The 17,946-nt window shown below is 30.4% G+C and overlaps 1 protein-coding gene across 10 annotated transcripts in view; it reads left to right on the top strand.

Annotated features, from left to right (window-relative positions):
• LOC126774017 (ras GTPase-activating protein raskol) overlaps positions 1-17,946 on the top strand; it is a 139,013-nt gene that overhangs the window by 97,249 nt on the left and 23,818 nt on the right. For 2 of the 10 annotated variants that reach the window (XM_050495345.1, XM_050495373.1), the window contains exon 2: positions 5,213-5,693. The exons of 6 other annotated variants lie outside the window; for them this stretch is intronic. In XM_050495345.1, coding sequence (XP_050351302.1) covers positions 5,492-5,693 — 202 coding nt within the window. In that variant the 5' untranslated portion in view covers positions 5,213-5,491. Of the gene's footprint in view, positions 1-2,146; positions 2,396-5,212; positions 5,694-17,946 lie in introns of those variants that run through there. 2 more of the 10 variants (XM_050495355.1, XM_050495364.1) reach the window with 2 other exon arrangements.

The raw sequence follows: 17,946 nt of genomic DNA, 5'->3' as shown, positions 1-17,946 counted from the left end.
TCTATTTTTATTGAATTTCTCTAAGAAATCAGCTCTTTATACAATATTTATAAGCCGAGATGGCCTAGTGGTTAGAACGCGTGACTCTTAACCGATGATCGTGGATTCAAGTGCTGTCAAGTGCCACTGAATTTTCATGTGCTTAATTTGTGTTTATAATTCATCTCGTGTTTGACGGCGAAGGAAAACATCATGAGGAAACCTGAATGTGTCTTATTTCATTGAAATTCTGCCACATGTGTATTCTACCAAGCCGTATTGGAGCAGCATGGTGGAATAAGCTCCAAACCTTCTCCTCAAAAAGGGAGAGGAGCCATTAGCCCAGCAGTGGGACATTAACAGGCTGTTACCGTATACAATATTTATTAATTTAATTAAAGTAATATATTACACTAAAGTCGCGTCATGATTCAAAATGTACGAGAAGTGGTTAATTATTAATTTTGTACATTACGTTCTCCCATGGCTATGATCAAGTAACCGTAGCAATTAAGAAACATTAAGACGATGTGCACACTCAAGGTCGTCCTTCGTTATTTTTATCATTTTATTTATTATTTTGTTTAATTATAAGAAGTAAGTGCTTAAATACCAAGAATAGATATGAATTTGATAAAAAAATTAAGCATATTTACATTTTGTAACTACTGAATGAGACTTAAGCACAACAGTTTCGTTTTATAATCTAATTTAGAGGTATACATGGTTAACCCAATATTAATGAATTCACTTAAGGTATTAATGTTATTAATTGAAAAGATGAAATGATAAAACATGTTTGCTTACAATTTTGCGTATTGGATAACATACCTTTTTCATAGAGACAAAAAAAATCAATTGAAAATTTAGTTCCCTTATGAAAAAAATTCATAAGCTAATTAAAAATATTTTTTAAAAATGTATTTTTGTAAAAAATATTTATATACGAGAAGGAACTGTAATAGCTCAACTCTAGTTGTACATACGCAGGACTCCGAGCACGCGGTCGACATTCCAGTCGTACTGTTTGCTCGGCCCGTCTAGCGGGCTTAAAATAATTACACAAGTGTACTACGAGCTAAGACAACCCTCTGGAGTTCGTTGTTCCTTCGTTTGCTTGCTCGATTTCAACATTGGAGAGTAAAAGTTCTTCTTTAACAGGTTTCTGAATCGCATTGACTGCGGCGAACGACGAATGATCACTTTCTCTTATATAATGATTACCTATCTTCGCATACAGTCTTATGGTTTGCACTTCGAATATATTGTTATAAAGAAACAAGTTTTATTTGCGACGGGTTGCTTATTTCATTCTACTTTTTATAAAGAAAAGGGTATTCATGTACTACCTAATGACAAGTAACACTTGTATCCAAATAAGAGACATTAGTAAGTCATTATATTACCCTTATAAGCCTCTTGTAATTACACTACCACGCTCGCTTTTTTAGAATACAACTTTAGGAAACATTATTGTTTTGCGGGTGGTGGTATATAACTTACGGCTTACCCTACAAACAGATTACCTACTTACAGATAGTATTACCACGTCATTAAGCTGAGCTAAATGAAATTCATTCAGGGCTTACGCGTCATGTGCGCATTAATAAACATACATTTACTTCTTGTACTATTTAAAAAATTTATAAATTCGATTCAATTTTCGATATACTTTAACTATGAAATATGATCGATGCTGAAAGTGTTCTTATTGCATTGAAAATAATCTGACTTAACCAGCTCGTATTACTCGATCGTCGTCTACCTTGGGCTTATATTGTTTTATTTTATTTAATATTTTGTTTTTAACTTTTTCGTAATGAAAATATTTCTAAAAATAGTTTTAAAATACGTAAAGAATATTTATATAAAATATTCAATATTTTCTTTGTTTGCTGTATTGACATAACCATATTATAACTACATGATATAGTTTATATTACATACAGTTATAAATTGTCTACAAATCTAGTTGTGTAAATTAGTTTTTATTCGCTAATCACTGTTCTACTGCTGGCTCATCTGTGCGGTGAGGATTATTGGAGCACGTTCGAATTTTAAACTGTGAATAGTAAATAAACGGACATAGGCGGCGCGGAGCGAACGTGCGCGTGCGCTTCGCGTCTTGTAACTCGCTTCAGTGTGTTAATGTCTTTGAATGGAGGCAGTCACGCGGCTTTCCATTCTTTATATTTTATCGTACGTACTACGAACACAAAGATGACCTAATTTTTATTTGCAATTTCAATATCAGTTACAATATAGTGTATTATTCAAAATTTACTTAAGTGAAGTTTGTGATGGATTATTTGTTGTTTCCTAATAGTTTTTATGTGTAGGTTTATTTTGATGTCGTGCTATTTCAGTAAATATGTTCTCTGTGTGGATAAACAGCATGTTCGGAATAATACAAACGGTGTTTATATCCTTCGATGACAAATAGTTATAAATAAGTTTTTTTCAATATGCAACATAGTTTCATTCTTAATTATTATTGAGTAAGATTCTTAAATAGTATTGAGCACTAATGCTTATATTACCTTAAAAACTAAACTACTAATTTATATACGAAATGTTACGAATTATTTTTTTGACACGATAATGTATATACATCGATTTGATAATCGATATTCACTTTTGATTATACGTTTTATAGTAAATAATGTAGAATGAATACATGTACATAATATTTATTTAACATATTAATAATCAAATAACTGGCGGACTAAAAATGTTTTTTTTTTTTTATTGTAGGATTTCAAATATCGAATATTCGATTTCGTTTATAGGCGAGAATGTTAGAAGAGCACCACTGGCTTGTTTTACACATTACCTTTAATTCCATCACAAGATCCAGTTTAACCTGTCTAATGAGTCTTTAACTCGATTTATCTGTCCAGTCTGTACTAGTCCCAATGGTCATATCCGTTGCAAATCGACGGTTTCCTTCGAAGATGGTCGCTCGAGTCTTTCATGAACATGATTTATACCTGCCACGTCATTAGTTTATGTCAACGCCTGTCACTGGCGGATGCGTTTATTTGCCTCGACAGCCTATTTAATGACACTACTTGATACAAAAGCTTTCAAGCGGCTTAACACTGTTAGTTAACTGTAAGGGGGTAAAGAAGTCTTAAACATTTTAATTAAGTTAAATAACATTAATGTTTATGAAGTTGGATTACATTTCCAATATACGGTATATACTTGAAAAATAGTAAAACGACTGCTATGTATAAAATTAACTTATAAAACGAATTTAATTTGATAGTCATGATTGTGACCTACATTAGCGGTTTAGGGAGTTAAGGCGATCAATATACTTATCATGATTTCAAGACAAGGTCACTTGATATGAGTAAGAATGATACATTAACGCGAGTAAATAATTTAATATTATGTAATTGAAATCTTGCGTGCAAATAATTCCTTGGAGCTATCGCGCCACTGTGTTGGTCCCACTGGGAGCCTTGGCTTATCTTGAGAAAACATCAGTCTCGTGGCGGAAAATGCTGGCTATCTGCCAAGCCTGGCCTTATGCGTTACTATAACTGTATCCATCAGATTTAACCGGTTAACATTTTACGAGATAAATGTATATAATTTTTTTATAACAGAAGCGAAGAATTAATTATAGTGATACGTATTTCGAAAATGTGTAATTTTACACGTGAATCCACCAATGGTTTCACTATGAAAATAACACAATTTGATTAATTCTGGTCTATTTATTCCACATTGTTCTTGAGTAAGATCTAATAGGACACTGGTAAAAACGCATTTCGTATAAACTTATTTTCAATAGGTCGTATAAGTTACTGAATACTAAAACATTCACACCAAATAAAACTTTACAGCTTCCGCGATTTTCTCCTGACGAGCCTCCGTCTCGGAGATTCTCTCACGCTGAACTTTCCATTAAACAATAGCATGTTTGAGATTTCACTTTTTTTGTCAACAAACGAAGCTCACGTAAATGTAACTATACAAAACAACACTTTTCCTCTTCCTTCATTATAGTGACGTTTTCAATCAATCATACTGAAGATACATTGTCGTTTATTAATTAGTGAAATGTTGCAACTTAAAATAATTATATACTTCGTAATGTAATAACACAATACAGCTCACTTCAAATTTTAAGCGTGTCCAATATTGATCTGTCGGCACTAATTACTGTTATAATTTATTCTCATATACTAGTATGTTAGGAATTAGAAATAAAACATTCTAAAGTTGTTTAATCAATGAAATTTTTTATAGTTATTTATAAATATTAATTATTATTTTTTTTTTTTTTTTTTTATAGAATAGGAAGGTGGACGAGCATATGGGCCACCTGATGGTAAGTGGTCACCAAACGCCCTTAGACATTGGCATTGTAAGAAATGTCAACCATCGCTTATAGCCAATGCGCCACCAACCTTGGGAACTAAGATTTTATGTCCCTTGTGCCTGTAATTACACTGGCTCACTCACCCTTCAAACCGGAACACAACAATATCAAGTATTGCTGTTTTGCGGTAGAATATCTGATGAGTGGGTGGTACCTACCCAGACGAGCTTGCACAAAGCCCTACCACCAGTGAACAGTTAGTTATTAGTAACAAGTCCTTTTTTCCAAATATAAGCACTTTTTTTTTCATTGTACAAAATGAAAAAAAGTGCTTATATTTGCGGTTGTTGAAATATATTTGATCGATAATGAATTTGGATAATGGTTGTTGTTTGTGATTATTGACTATTAATTACAAACACGTTTAGGCTTTTTTAATCTATCGAGCGTTATTTCATACATGTCGCTAGACTAAAGTGAGAGATTTAAACATTCGTTTCAAATGGCAGGTACACGTGAGTATGTACCCGGTTCCTTACAAAGATGTTTTCTTTTGTTCGAGTGCCATTCATTAGTCGAATGTCACATTGGTAGACCCCATTCTTCGGGAGTGCATTGAACCGACGCTGTCATATCTCCAGGCGTCATACGAGGCTTTGCGCTAACGTGTTTAACGAGTTGTGCTCTCGTGTTTTTGGTTATCCAGGATCTTGTAATCATTAACAGAGTTTTTTTTGCCACCGGCGGCAACGAATGAATCGGCGAAATAGCAAAAAGTAACGGTGACTTGTTTACAAAACCGAAATCGCTACTGTATCATATAAATCATTATACCTTTGTTTATTTATTCAATACGCACACAACTTTTTAATATCAATTATTACTTTGCAATCTCAGATTCTTCGATAAGATAGACGAGTACGTCACGTGATGCGATAAATCATATGAAGTACTTCATACTTAAAATAACATTATATATCCAATGGCAATATTTACCTTGATGAAATTACGATAGTGAAAAAAAAATCAATGAATTAGTGTTTAAGCTAAAGTGACAATCAAAGTGAAAGGTTTAAAGTGAATAAAGTGTGGTGAAGTTTTGTATTGGTTGACACGTTTTGACACGTCTGTTGTTAGTGGAGTTAACACTGTTAGTTAATTGGGACATGAATTAGAATGAGCACGGAGCGACGACTCTCTCGGAGTTTCCACTCGTGCCTGAAAGGTTCCTCGACGGAGGAAGCAGCGGACGATGAGGAGAGTTGCTACCACTCCCTCGGTGGTCGCCACACGCTAAATAGACAGCCGCAAGTGTATGTTGAAGATTTGTCCAACATCACTCTCGCCGACTTTGATACTTCGCAAGATGAAATCGACGGTACGTATATTTATTAATGTAAAACTAAATTAACAGATGCTATTCTACAAAACTAATTAATCAAAATAAAAATTAAATACGCAACATGATAAATTGTTGTATTTACAATATATTATTGTGATTAATTAAAGAGTTATTAGGAAAGTTATATTTATCCTAAACGTACTAGACGTTTATCACGTCAAATTAATTAACTTAATAATTGTGATTGTTATAATTTCAAATGTCATTCATGAAGTTGACAGGCACATAACATCACGCGTCTTTGAAGTATGCGTGTATTTAATTGGTCATTTTCTCTAATACAGATAAATCGGCATTGTGATGGTTAAAATTGTCTTTAACACTTCATTATGTCCACTGTACACAAATTACATTGTTATGTCTAATGTCAAATTAATTGAGATTGACAATAAGAAGTTTTTGCTAGCGTTCAGTAGAGCTATTCTGGAAGCACAAATTCGAAACACGAAGTCGACCACACGAACTTGAAGTGTCTAGAAAGAATAAGCGACATTGACTATAATAATTGTAACATTTAAAGGATACATGTAAATATCGAAATTGAAATAATATGTACCCTTTGCATTGAAACCCATTATAATAGCTAGTATAATATTATGATAAACCATAATTTATTATAATGCTAGGAGGATAGAAATGTGTAATTCATATATCCTTAACCAGAGTGAATACATTAGTGACGTCAGTTTCGAGATCGCTTGCAAGTAACAAATTATGATAATGCGCTCTTACTAAGAATTAAACACGCATTTTTTATCGATGATTAGACATAAAAAATACAATGAAAATGTAATACAATTGAAACTTTATTTTGGCTTTGTTAATAAAATTAATTTCGCGTTCTGGGTGATCGTACGATCACCTGATCACCACGAGTAATTTAAACTAACTTATTCAGAAAGTTTGAATACTCATGACACAAAGATTACTCGAAAGACACCGCAACAGTTTCTTCGTCTGTACAATCCTAACAATAAAAATACTTAATAAACTCTGGAACTACCAGTCGAATTTGCCTAATCCTTGAGGAAGGTTAGGCTAGTTATCATCATGCAAGGGCTCACGGGGGCGGAACAGAAACGTTAACCGTGGGTGAAAGTAGCGGAGCAGCTTGTACGTTAGAAACGACCAGTGTGTATATATCCTGTATACCTCCTTTATGTATTTACATAGATATTCATTACTTATTTCTTTTGAGTAGTAGTTATTTTAAATACAAAAATGACAACTTGCACAAAGTATATGATTCTTGATTTGATCTTGACATTGATAAAGTACGTAATATCTTCAACGAGTGAGTCATATATCGCCGGATACATAATACCTCTCGACAGTGTGTTATGGAATACCTAAACAATCGTGGCATTGCCAATAAAGCAATATCGTCGCTGAATTTAATTTTGATATATTAACATACATATTCCATAAAGAAATAAGAACTTTGATCATGACTTAAACAAATAATGGAAAAGATAAATCATACCTGCTTATTACGCATTTTTTCGTAAAAAGTTTTATTGTTGAAATTTTAAAATATGTTTTTTTTTTGTGTTAAGATGTTTTTTGTTTAAAAAAATATATCTGAAATGGTTTCCGGGTTAAAATGAGGCGACACGATAATTATAACAATTCCCTGCACGTTTTCAAAAGTTGATTGTTTACGTCTGTATCACGGTTAAGTTTATTCAGTATGTGTCCTACACACCTGTGCGTTTGCCACCGTCACCGCTCGCATCCGCTTCCCGTACAAACGAACTACTACCCTTTTCGGTTCCACTAGATGCTTCCGTTCCATGCTGTAATATAATACAAACCAAAGTTACTTTTATTAACTTTTACGTTAGTAATTGGTTTCAATTATTTTACGTCTTAAATATATAATATTCATATATATATATATATATGAATATTTATTAAAATTAATCTAAAGTTAAAATGGTTTTAAATGTTAACGTTTGCAAACAATTATTTGTAACTAATTATTTTTATTTAATAATTGTATTCAGATTAATATTTAAAATATTTTTTAGTTTATATTATATATTATTATTAATATGTGGAAGACGAAATGCAGCAAAAACAAATGACGGGTAATACCAGTAAGAGTTAGTATGTACATAAAGACAAGTAGATACTTCTCTTAAAATATGAATAAATCAAAGTTAAACGTCATCTTTTGAAATCTCAGCTTTATCGTCGTATCTTATCGCCTCTAAACTTTTCCGTTGGAATGTGATCTCGCTGACTGCATTGTGTACAGCATCCCCACGGACGGAAGTTGAGTAGGTTGAGGGGCATTGTGTTTTCCTATTGTAGTACGAAGGGTGAATGAAATTTTGAGGAGCAGGAAATATTTTACGTGATAATATTTTAATCAAATAGCATTGTCCATTGAAAATATTTGTGTTATACATTAAAATCTGTAATCCTAATTTTTCGGATTAAACACGTGTAATATGTATCACAATGGACGTTGTTTAAAACATTTTAACAGAATAGCATTCAAACAAATAGAGAAGGCGTTTGCTAAAGTTAGCCAATCAAAACGATCTGCTTATTTCAACTTCGATTTTAAACAATAAACAAAAATATAAACACGGGGCATTAACAAAGCGTTAAATATACAAACAAATAATAACAATTATAGTTAAAATAACGCAGTGATTATTCTTACGCGAAACGGAAATACTTTGCATTGCTGTGTTCCAATTTAACGAAGAATTAGTGAGCCGGCGTAAATAAAGGAACATGGGACTTAACATTTTAGATCCCTTAGTTGGCTAAGCATTGGTGGTGTAAGAAATAGTTCATCTTACATTGCCAATATCATTTAAGCGAAGATGATTACTTTTAATAAGGCGACTCATTGATTTAAAAGCTTTTAACAAAAAGAAATCACAATAGATGATATAGCATATAAATAGTTGTAAATATTTATATACAGTACTCGGTACTTCTTAATTAGCAAACATACATGTATAATGACTATTAATGCTAGTGTTCGGTTCGTTTGTGATGACATGAGATCATTGATGACTTCACCAATGTGTTTAATTACGCTACAGGCTGCACAACGTCGATTAGCATCAAATTATCAATATCGCATCTGGGAATGTTTGTTATAACAATTAGTTTAATTGTAGGTGTATATCAATAAAGGATGCACTAAACCGTTATTTTTATGTTAATTTCTCAATGTAAATGTACTTGTCGTTAATTGTCTTTGAAAATAACATTTTTGTTTGCCTTAACATGGATAAAAATGTCGAATATAGCGCTCATTCTGTGCACCATTACAAAAGAAACAAATTTAACAGGCAAACTTTATTCTTTTCTATTCTTTTGAAACCCAGACATGAATGAGTAACAATATTTTTAGTTCCGACAAATTAGTTTAGTCTAGAAATTGTCTACGACAGAATCGGCACCAATAATAAAAAAAGACATTCTTATTCGCGACCTAGTATTTGTCCTAAATTTTGATAACGCGGTTAATATTTATAGAGTTCGCTCTTTGTACAGAGTTTTCATGACAAAGAGTGGAAAGTTCGCTCATGTGTATGTACTTAAGGTGGCCGGCTTGAATTATCCCGTACATTGCACTCTCGGAAGTCTATTTATATCGATAATATTCTGACACGTTCTTGGCAATCATTCCCCACCGAGCTGACTAACGACACTTTTTGCCATTCATAATTTTTAAACTTCTTACGTAACATTTTATGCTATCAGTTTAACTTTCATGCGATAATTTATCATCACCGCTGATATTTTTACTTTAAGTATGAGTCATGGGTTCTAAGTACTTAAAAGTTAATAGAAATATCGTATAGTGTTCTGTTTGTATTGAATGTTTAAAAGACGGAAGGCAAATTAGCGTAGGCAACAATATGTTATCGTTTGTAAAATGTATGCCGTGATCAGGAAATGATAGTTCTATTTAACAACACGTAAATTATATTTTTTATAATAGTAATTAGGTATATTTCTATATATTAAATATATTAGCGACAAAATTAGTTATTTTGTAAAATTTAGTATTTAATTAATTTTATTCCATGTTTTTTGTTAGTAACGAAAACAATGTTGTATAGTTTATTCTTAATTATTCTCTAATTCAAATTAAAAATAGTGAATCATTGAAAAATAAAAAGTTTTAATGATAATGTAACGGCTCTCAGTAAACAGTGCCCTCTGTCTAATGGTAAAGTTAACTACATGGTAGTTCACTCCAGTTCTACTACTTGCCACAAGAGGTCGCTCTGTGTCTTTTCACATAATATATAATTATTCTTAATTACTACATTATAATTATGTTTTATTATTTAGTTATTCATATATTTAATATACCTAATATATAAATATACAAGTTTTTATATTTAATATTTACATTACGGAATATAGAATACGTATAATATTTAAATGAAAAAACTACAGCTTTTAGTAAATGTATTGTATTCTAGTTCAAAGACGGAGGCATGTGTTAGGTTGTGTCCTTTTCTGTGCCCCTAACAACGTTCACGATAATCGGGTGAGTAGTTAAGAAGTGAAAGGGTAACAAACAAACAAACTCACTTTCGCATTTATAATATTGTAAATAAAAGTGAGTAGTAAGGATTACGGTAACAATTTAAAAATTGTCCTTACTAGACTAATATGCTTTTGTTTGTGATTTAATATGATTCGTAAAATAGGTAATGTAAAGAAAAGTACAATGTTTAATAATAAAGCCCTCTACTTATTCAATCGAAGTTCAGAACAATACCATAACCAGTTTTGTAAGTTCACGACCAATCCGCCTTGTAATGCCGAGACTTTGTATCGTGATTTATTCAATGTACTTATGATATAGGACTGACTCTTATTCTTTTGGGTATAAGGGATAAATTTGCTTTGTTTACGTTTTAAAACATGGTATGCCTTCAGGCTGTGAAGATCTGCCAGCGACCTCCATTCTGTTCTAACTGTAATATAGGATGTACTCCGTAAAGGTTAACTCTTGCATTAATTTTAATAATGAACGAAGTAATCATAGCTTATACAGTTGTGTAATTTACGTCAGAACTTTTAAAATTTTAATTTAAGGTTACTTAAGCACTTAATAAAGAAGTTTAAGCAATTCGACATACTTAAATATTCAGTTACTTAATGATTTGGTTTATTCATCGATATGGTATTTAAAGGTGTATAATTTGTATACATGTTAATAACAAATTAGTGAATTATCGCCTGCACTTCTAGAGTAATTAATAACGTGTGGTTACAATTAATATTGAGTAACATTAACATATTTATTTTTACAATAAACAAATGGAATATTTTGCTGGAATCAGTTCCCTGATATCTAGTAAAAGCACATCCGTTACTTGAATAAAAAATATTGTTATTGCATATTATTGCGATTGTTATTCTAAATAATTTTTCGTGGCGTATCATAAAATGATTTCATGTTAGTAATTTACTCAATAGATGTAATTATTTAATGATTTTTTTTTCTTTGTCGATTTTTTTTTGTTTCTACTAAATTTAGGTTATGGTAAGTTGTAGTATTTTTTGTCTATTTATATGAGCATACAAAAAATACATACGTTAATGATGAATGAGATCACCTATAAATATATATTATTAATTATAAGTCATACGAAAGATATAAAAAATATATTTATAAAATAACTTATTAAAAATATAACTTTTAATATTGAGTGTTGAATTCATGGATAATAAACAAATATTTTTTAATTTGCTTTAAAACACATGATTCAGATTTAAATCATCAAATGAATATATAAAACGTTTATATTATGCGATCGTGTCTCTACAAGTTTGTCTACTCTAATCGCGAGTCGGGACTCGCGAGCTTTTTGTTCTGAGAAAGAGTGGTGTGATACTCCGAACATAGTCGACGTTAGCCGAAGACAGCCGAAGGTTTTCAAACATGGCAGCGGGAGCGCTTGTCAACAAAGTTTCTAGTTGACTTCGAGTAGTGTACTCGTCGCGCGCATTTGTAGTTCGTACCGCGAAAATACTTTACGATCAAACATTCAATACGTTTTAAAATGTCATTTTAAGTAAAAGTGACTTTGTGAAAGTGAGTGAATGTTGCAATGTTATTTAAGCTGTGTTTTGTTTTATTTAAGTGTAATGTTGGAATATATGCCCATGGATAATTTGTAACGATTATTTGTTACTATTGAGTTTGTTTATATTTCTATTAAGGTCGGTAGATTGTCTTAATTATAAACGATTTATATTTATATATATTAAGTATTGTAGTAGCAGAGCGAGTGCATTGTACTGCAATAAAACAAACTTATTCGAGGCAAAGGTTTTACCCGGAAACATAACTTATATAATATCACAACTTTATACGTTACGCCATAATCGACTATATAAAGTTTCTCCTCTTAGCGATATCAAACAAAAGCTGTAAATAAACAAACCAAATTACTATTAATAAGGTTAATAAAATTAAAATTATGTAAATCAATATAAATTAGTAGTTTTTTGAGTCTTAAAATAAAAAAAGCTTTCCTTTATACATTTTTTAAAGATAATTTAATTTATAGGTAAAAAGGTTTTACTGTTGTTGACATAGAATATGGAATCATTCCTGCGACTTCGCTTGATCGAACTAAGTTCTGTTTTATTGTGTATTATCCATAGTCTTAGCATAACTTTATTTAATCATCCTAACGACTAATTACGCAAAGATAAGGTCCATCAAATCTTATCCATAATGTCTTCATTAGCAACATACAAATAAACATTTCTTTATATGTTTTTAAAAAATCGATAAATATAATTTCGGTTAAAATAAATATTAGGAATTGAATTTTGAACCAGCTCAGTTAAATGCTGCACGTGCTGAAACTTGTTGCGAGAGAAACTAGACAAGTTTTGTCAAACAATAGTTACCAAGGTTTCAAAAGATTTGTCCCAGACAAAGGCTTACAACTTATGATGTATAGCTATATCGTAGCTTATTAAAAAAATAATATGTTACGGGCACTTTCATATATCGTAATGAGGCCTTTATTTACATTTTTAGACAACAAAATTACATAATCAAATAATAAGTATTTTATATATACTGTACGTTGACAAAAATCTGTTAGCTAAGGTTCATATTTTGTATAAAGAACAAATAATATTTATTTCGCTAGTGAAATATTATTTAACAAAATTAAAACCTTACACTAATCACGTCTAGTCTAGTATATAATTATATCATACTAATCATAAAAAAACATAAAAAAATATGTTCTATGTATATTAAATTTATATTATATATATATATTATAAAAAAAGAAAATGTAAACATTATTGTCTGTGGGAGAGAATAAAAAAAAAAAATTATAAAAATTTTCAATAAAATATATAATTAATAAACACACTAATTATTATAATTAATAACTACACTATTATAATTTTAAATAATCGGTAAACAATGCTTGTCTTCTTGCGAATGTCAAATCAATAATGACAGAAAATGAGGAATCAGTGCTAAACAGCCGCTAAGCAACGGCTATAAGTAAGGTCGTACATATTTATTTATGCTTAGGTTTAATAATCGGAACCTCACAAGAATTCCTCAACTACCCTTCCAGAGCACTATTTCATTGGCGCTCCAAGAATCCGCAGCCTCTGCGTCATCTTTGTATAAAGTCTAGTCTATTATAACTATGTCGGCCAACAAAAAAAATAATCTCTCTAAGAATTCACATATAAATTAAAATGCAATTTAGAAATTATATACTTCTTAGGATATTTTAATAGTAGTAAACGCGGAAGAGTGTAAAATATTTATTTATTTAGTGTACAGGAAACAAACAGTGAAATAATTACAATAAAAAAAAAAAAAATATAAAACAATTCATAAACCAAAACAGTTTCCATTTATAAAACTTATATATATGGTAATTAAGAATTCGTAACAAAAAATATTGTTACGAGTTAGTATATATAATCGTTGTTTGTGGAGCGTTGATTACGGCTCCGCGCAGAGCCTTGAAGTCCCTTGTAATAACGATTGTTTTGTTAACAAAATAATTTACAATGCAAGGATACTTATTCATATAATCTCACATGCTTTACACATGTGGGAAGTGAATTATATGTAATGTGATGTAGGCGTCAAATAATCCTGTTTTTCTAAGCACCCACGCAGTCAGTGGACTTTCTAACAGTCATTGAATCGTGTTATTTAAAAAGTAAATTCACGTGAGTCACTGATTCGAGTCTCCCGTGTGGGTCACATTCCAGGCCTGCCCGCTGGAAACCGGACTCTATAGCTCTGCGACTTGCGCTCTTCCTTTTTTTTTTCTTTGACAACTTTATGGTTTAAGCATCGCTAGTGTTATTTAATGTATGTTAAAAACGATATTTATATTTTGTCTTTAAATTTAATTTTAAACTATTAAAATGTTTTTCGTGATTACATCAAGATCTAATTGATAAATACCTTGTTAGATGCAAATTAGTTCGTTTTACAACGCTTTGGAAAACATGAAGATATCAACGGTCATTCAAAGTTTTAAAAACATATTATGGAGTTCGATTATGTAAATATATAAACTTTAAAATAATTACTATAATCAGGCAATATTTTAAGGAAAAAAAAATCCAGTTCTGATGAAATATAATATTTTGTTTGTTAATAAATCATTTTTTAATTTATATTCGTAGCAAGTCAACAAATTCTGAAATCTCGCAGGGTTACGAGTTTCGCTTCTCATATGCCAGTTTCCGGACAGAGAGGGTCGTATATTTTTTGTCCACCATCTGTCGGTATGCAGGTGTTGCTTTACATACTAAGCAGGTGATTTCAATTCACCTTTCTACTCATTTTACATGTTTAGCATGTTTTTACAACATATGGCCATCGGTTCTGAGATTTGAAAAAATTAAAACAGATGTTTTTGGTATGAGATGTCCGTGACGTTTTAACTCCGGCAAAATCGTTTACAAACCTAAACTTAATTAGCTTATAAATGTTTTATATATGATTGAATATTTATTATAACCCAAGTGTACGTGATATTTTTTGATATTTTGCGCCCTATTATTAATAATGTTAAAACGTTATTCCTATATATTATTATAAAGGAATATATTATATTATATATATATGCTTTGTTATCAATAATTAAGTTCAATATAGATTCAAGTTTCCCGTCCACTAAGTATAATAAACTCGTATATCACCCTCATTATGTCATTTACGGTCCTATGTTTATATATTCACGTCCGCTGTAGACGTTATATTTTCAAAGTAAGGGTTATCGTTCCAGAACCATCTGGACACTTTTCCTGTTTATGTAAATTATACTTAATCATGTTGTCCAATTAAAACGCATAATGTATACGTGCAAAATTCTTAGAAATCATCTGGGACAAGAAGTCTTTAGACATGAAAATTTGTCATATTGTTGTGGGTCACAACTTTTTTATTTATTTATTTACTATTAGTGTTTGATTTAAATGAAAAAAAAAAATAGATAATTCAGATTAAATATCAAATAAATAAAATACAAACTATGTACAATAATTATTCCACGCACTGACTCATCACAAAATATGTTAAACTAAAAATCAACAAAAAAGTCTTTTGAAACTTTGTTTTGTTATATTCTAGATATATTATGATTGATTTTAATTTGAACAGGATAAAAAGTTATATCTTTATATAAGTAATGAAATACACGAGCGCATCTGTGGTCTGCCCCTAGTACACAACTTAAAAGCGTTTGGAAATCAATGTGCAATAGTGCATATAACAAGTAAATTATTGCCCATTGTCTCTATTTTACGCCTCATTTGATAGGATTGCTTAGTGAAAAGGGAGAGACCCGATCAATAAAAATCGTTTATGAAATACGTTTTTTCGTTTAACTTCTAAAGAACACCAAATCTGTAATCCTATTTCACACAACTCATATCAGAAGGTTAAAAACTAAGCATGTTGTGATAAGTTATGATAATAATTTTGAAATCATTTTTTCAAAGTTTGTAACAACACATGCTACAAACACTTCGTCGGTCTTCGATATATGGAAAATGGACGCTACTGACTAGAATATGTACGACGTTCAGTAGCTACTCTTCGTGAATTAAGAATTATATAAAGAAGTTTAATTTGAAAATAGAATAAACATTAATATTTATTATACTTAAAATGAAAATTAAAAAAAATATCTAATAGTGCTACTTATTGTCATTACTGTGTTTTTTGGTACTTATATAAAATAACATACATTATCTTTAACATTGGAGTTTGATGTAAAATCATTTTATACAGGAAATAAATTTATCTGAATGTCAAACAACATGCTCTTAGTTAGTTTCATTTTACATATTGACAAATTAATACGATTAATGATATAACCAGGGACGTTTATATGTATATATTTGTTAACGTTTATTAGTGTTTATCAAAATATAACAAATATTTCTTCTCCTAGTTATCTTTAATTGGTAATTTTCTTTGAATTCAGTTGTACAAATGTTATGTTGAAGCATGACGGCGAAAATGAAACCTCAAGTGTTATGTACTTTATGTAATATTCGTTCTATTATATTTTAAAAATTACTTAAATATAGATTGTTAAATGAGTACACTAACATAATCTAAAATTTATTCTATAATTATTACTTGAATACAAATAACTATTAAGAAAGTATCTTTTATAAATTAAAAAATTAAAAATTGTTCAAATAGTACTTATAATAACATAAGCTCATTATTATATATTTGTACTATAGAATTGCTAATGACAAACATTAAGAAAATTAGCTTAGTATATTATTAAAGGATATCATAATAACCATAAAATATGAAATTTTCTTTAATTTATCTGATACTAAAACATTAACTGCATCATTGTAATTAGTAGTGTTAGGAGTATTTTTGTCCGCCCTCGGCTTAGGCTGTGTGTGAGGGCCAGATGTTAAGTACCCTATGTAATTTTCTGTCTCCTTGACAATGTGTATGCAAAATGTCATGATGATCAGTTGAGCAGTTAGGACGTAAAGGCGTAACCAACAAAAATTTACCTTCGCATTTATAATACATTTATTTATCTATCTGCCATTTATATTGTTAATTGCTATGAAAAAAAATATATTCAGAATTTATCTTAAACATCAAGGCGCTTCAATTTACATACAGCTTACATTCCTTACTTGTGTATTTGAAACTCGTTTCGATCTTACGAAACTGATACTTTAAAGCGTCTTCATAAGATGATATTATGAATTAGCTTTGTTAAGCTAATTTATCTTTACGGAGAAAGACGATCAGGAATGCTACACTTACTAAAATAATTCTAAAAGTTAATAAAATTTAAATTTAAAATAATTTTATTGAAATAAGTGTATGGTGAATGGTTTTTAATAGAGATCAAAGAGACATTATGGATAATAATATTCGTCCCAACGCACATGACCTTGGTAAAGTGAATGTACTAGGATTTCCAACTCGCTACTGCATTTATATCGATTGTCCTAATAAATAATACATAATGATCAGTACTATAACATTGCAAATGATGCATATAAAGATATTTGAAGAACAAAATATTTAAATACTTGGTGTTACTAGTAATTTCAGCTGGGTAGACTGAGTAAGACAAAACAGCACGGCTCATATCACTTCAACAAAGAGACACTGTACTTTAAACGTTTGCCTTTAATAGTTTTCTTTGTCTGTCCAGCCTCGGTAGCGATGAAAATCTCTTGATATTTTATACCAGAATAAAATGAGTTTGAATTGAGTCATAATAACATATTTTTATTTTGAACAAAATATTTATAATATTTAAGCTTTGCTTGATTGGAATTAATAATATATATAAATATATATCTTTTAACATGTTCGCTTACTTTCTTAACTTTAACTCATATATGAGAACAAAAGCAAATTCTATATTATGAATTTATATACGCAGGAATGGGTCATTGAACATTTTCTACAGTAGTACTATAAATATAGTTGTGTTCTACTCATAAACATTCCGTCCGTAGCAATGTTTGCATCATTTTGAATTCATTCTCGTTTAGTTTATCTGACCTTAGCCGCTTCTCTACAAAAATTTCCCTTTGACGTTGCGTCACACGATTCTTTTGATCTTGATAGTAACTGCCTTTCTTGGTTTAGATTGTATTATACCAAAAGATACCAAATCAAGTACTCGAGTACTTTTGAAGGAGTATCGTTGTGAGAGATAACAAT

The sequence above is a fragment of the Nymphalis io genome, chromosome 2 (assembly GCF_905147045.1).
Source record: "Nymphalis io chromosome 2, ilAglIoxx1.1, whole genome shotgun sequence".
Taxonomy (NCBI): domain Eukaryota; kingdom Metazoa; phylum Arthropoda; class Insecta; order Lepidoptera; family Nymphalidae; genus Nymphalis; species Nymphalis io.
This window is presented reverse-complemented; position numbering and strand designations above follow the sequence as displayed.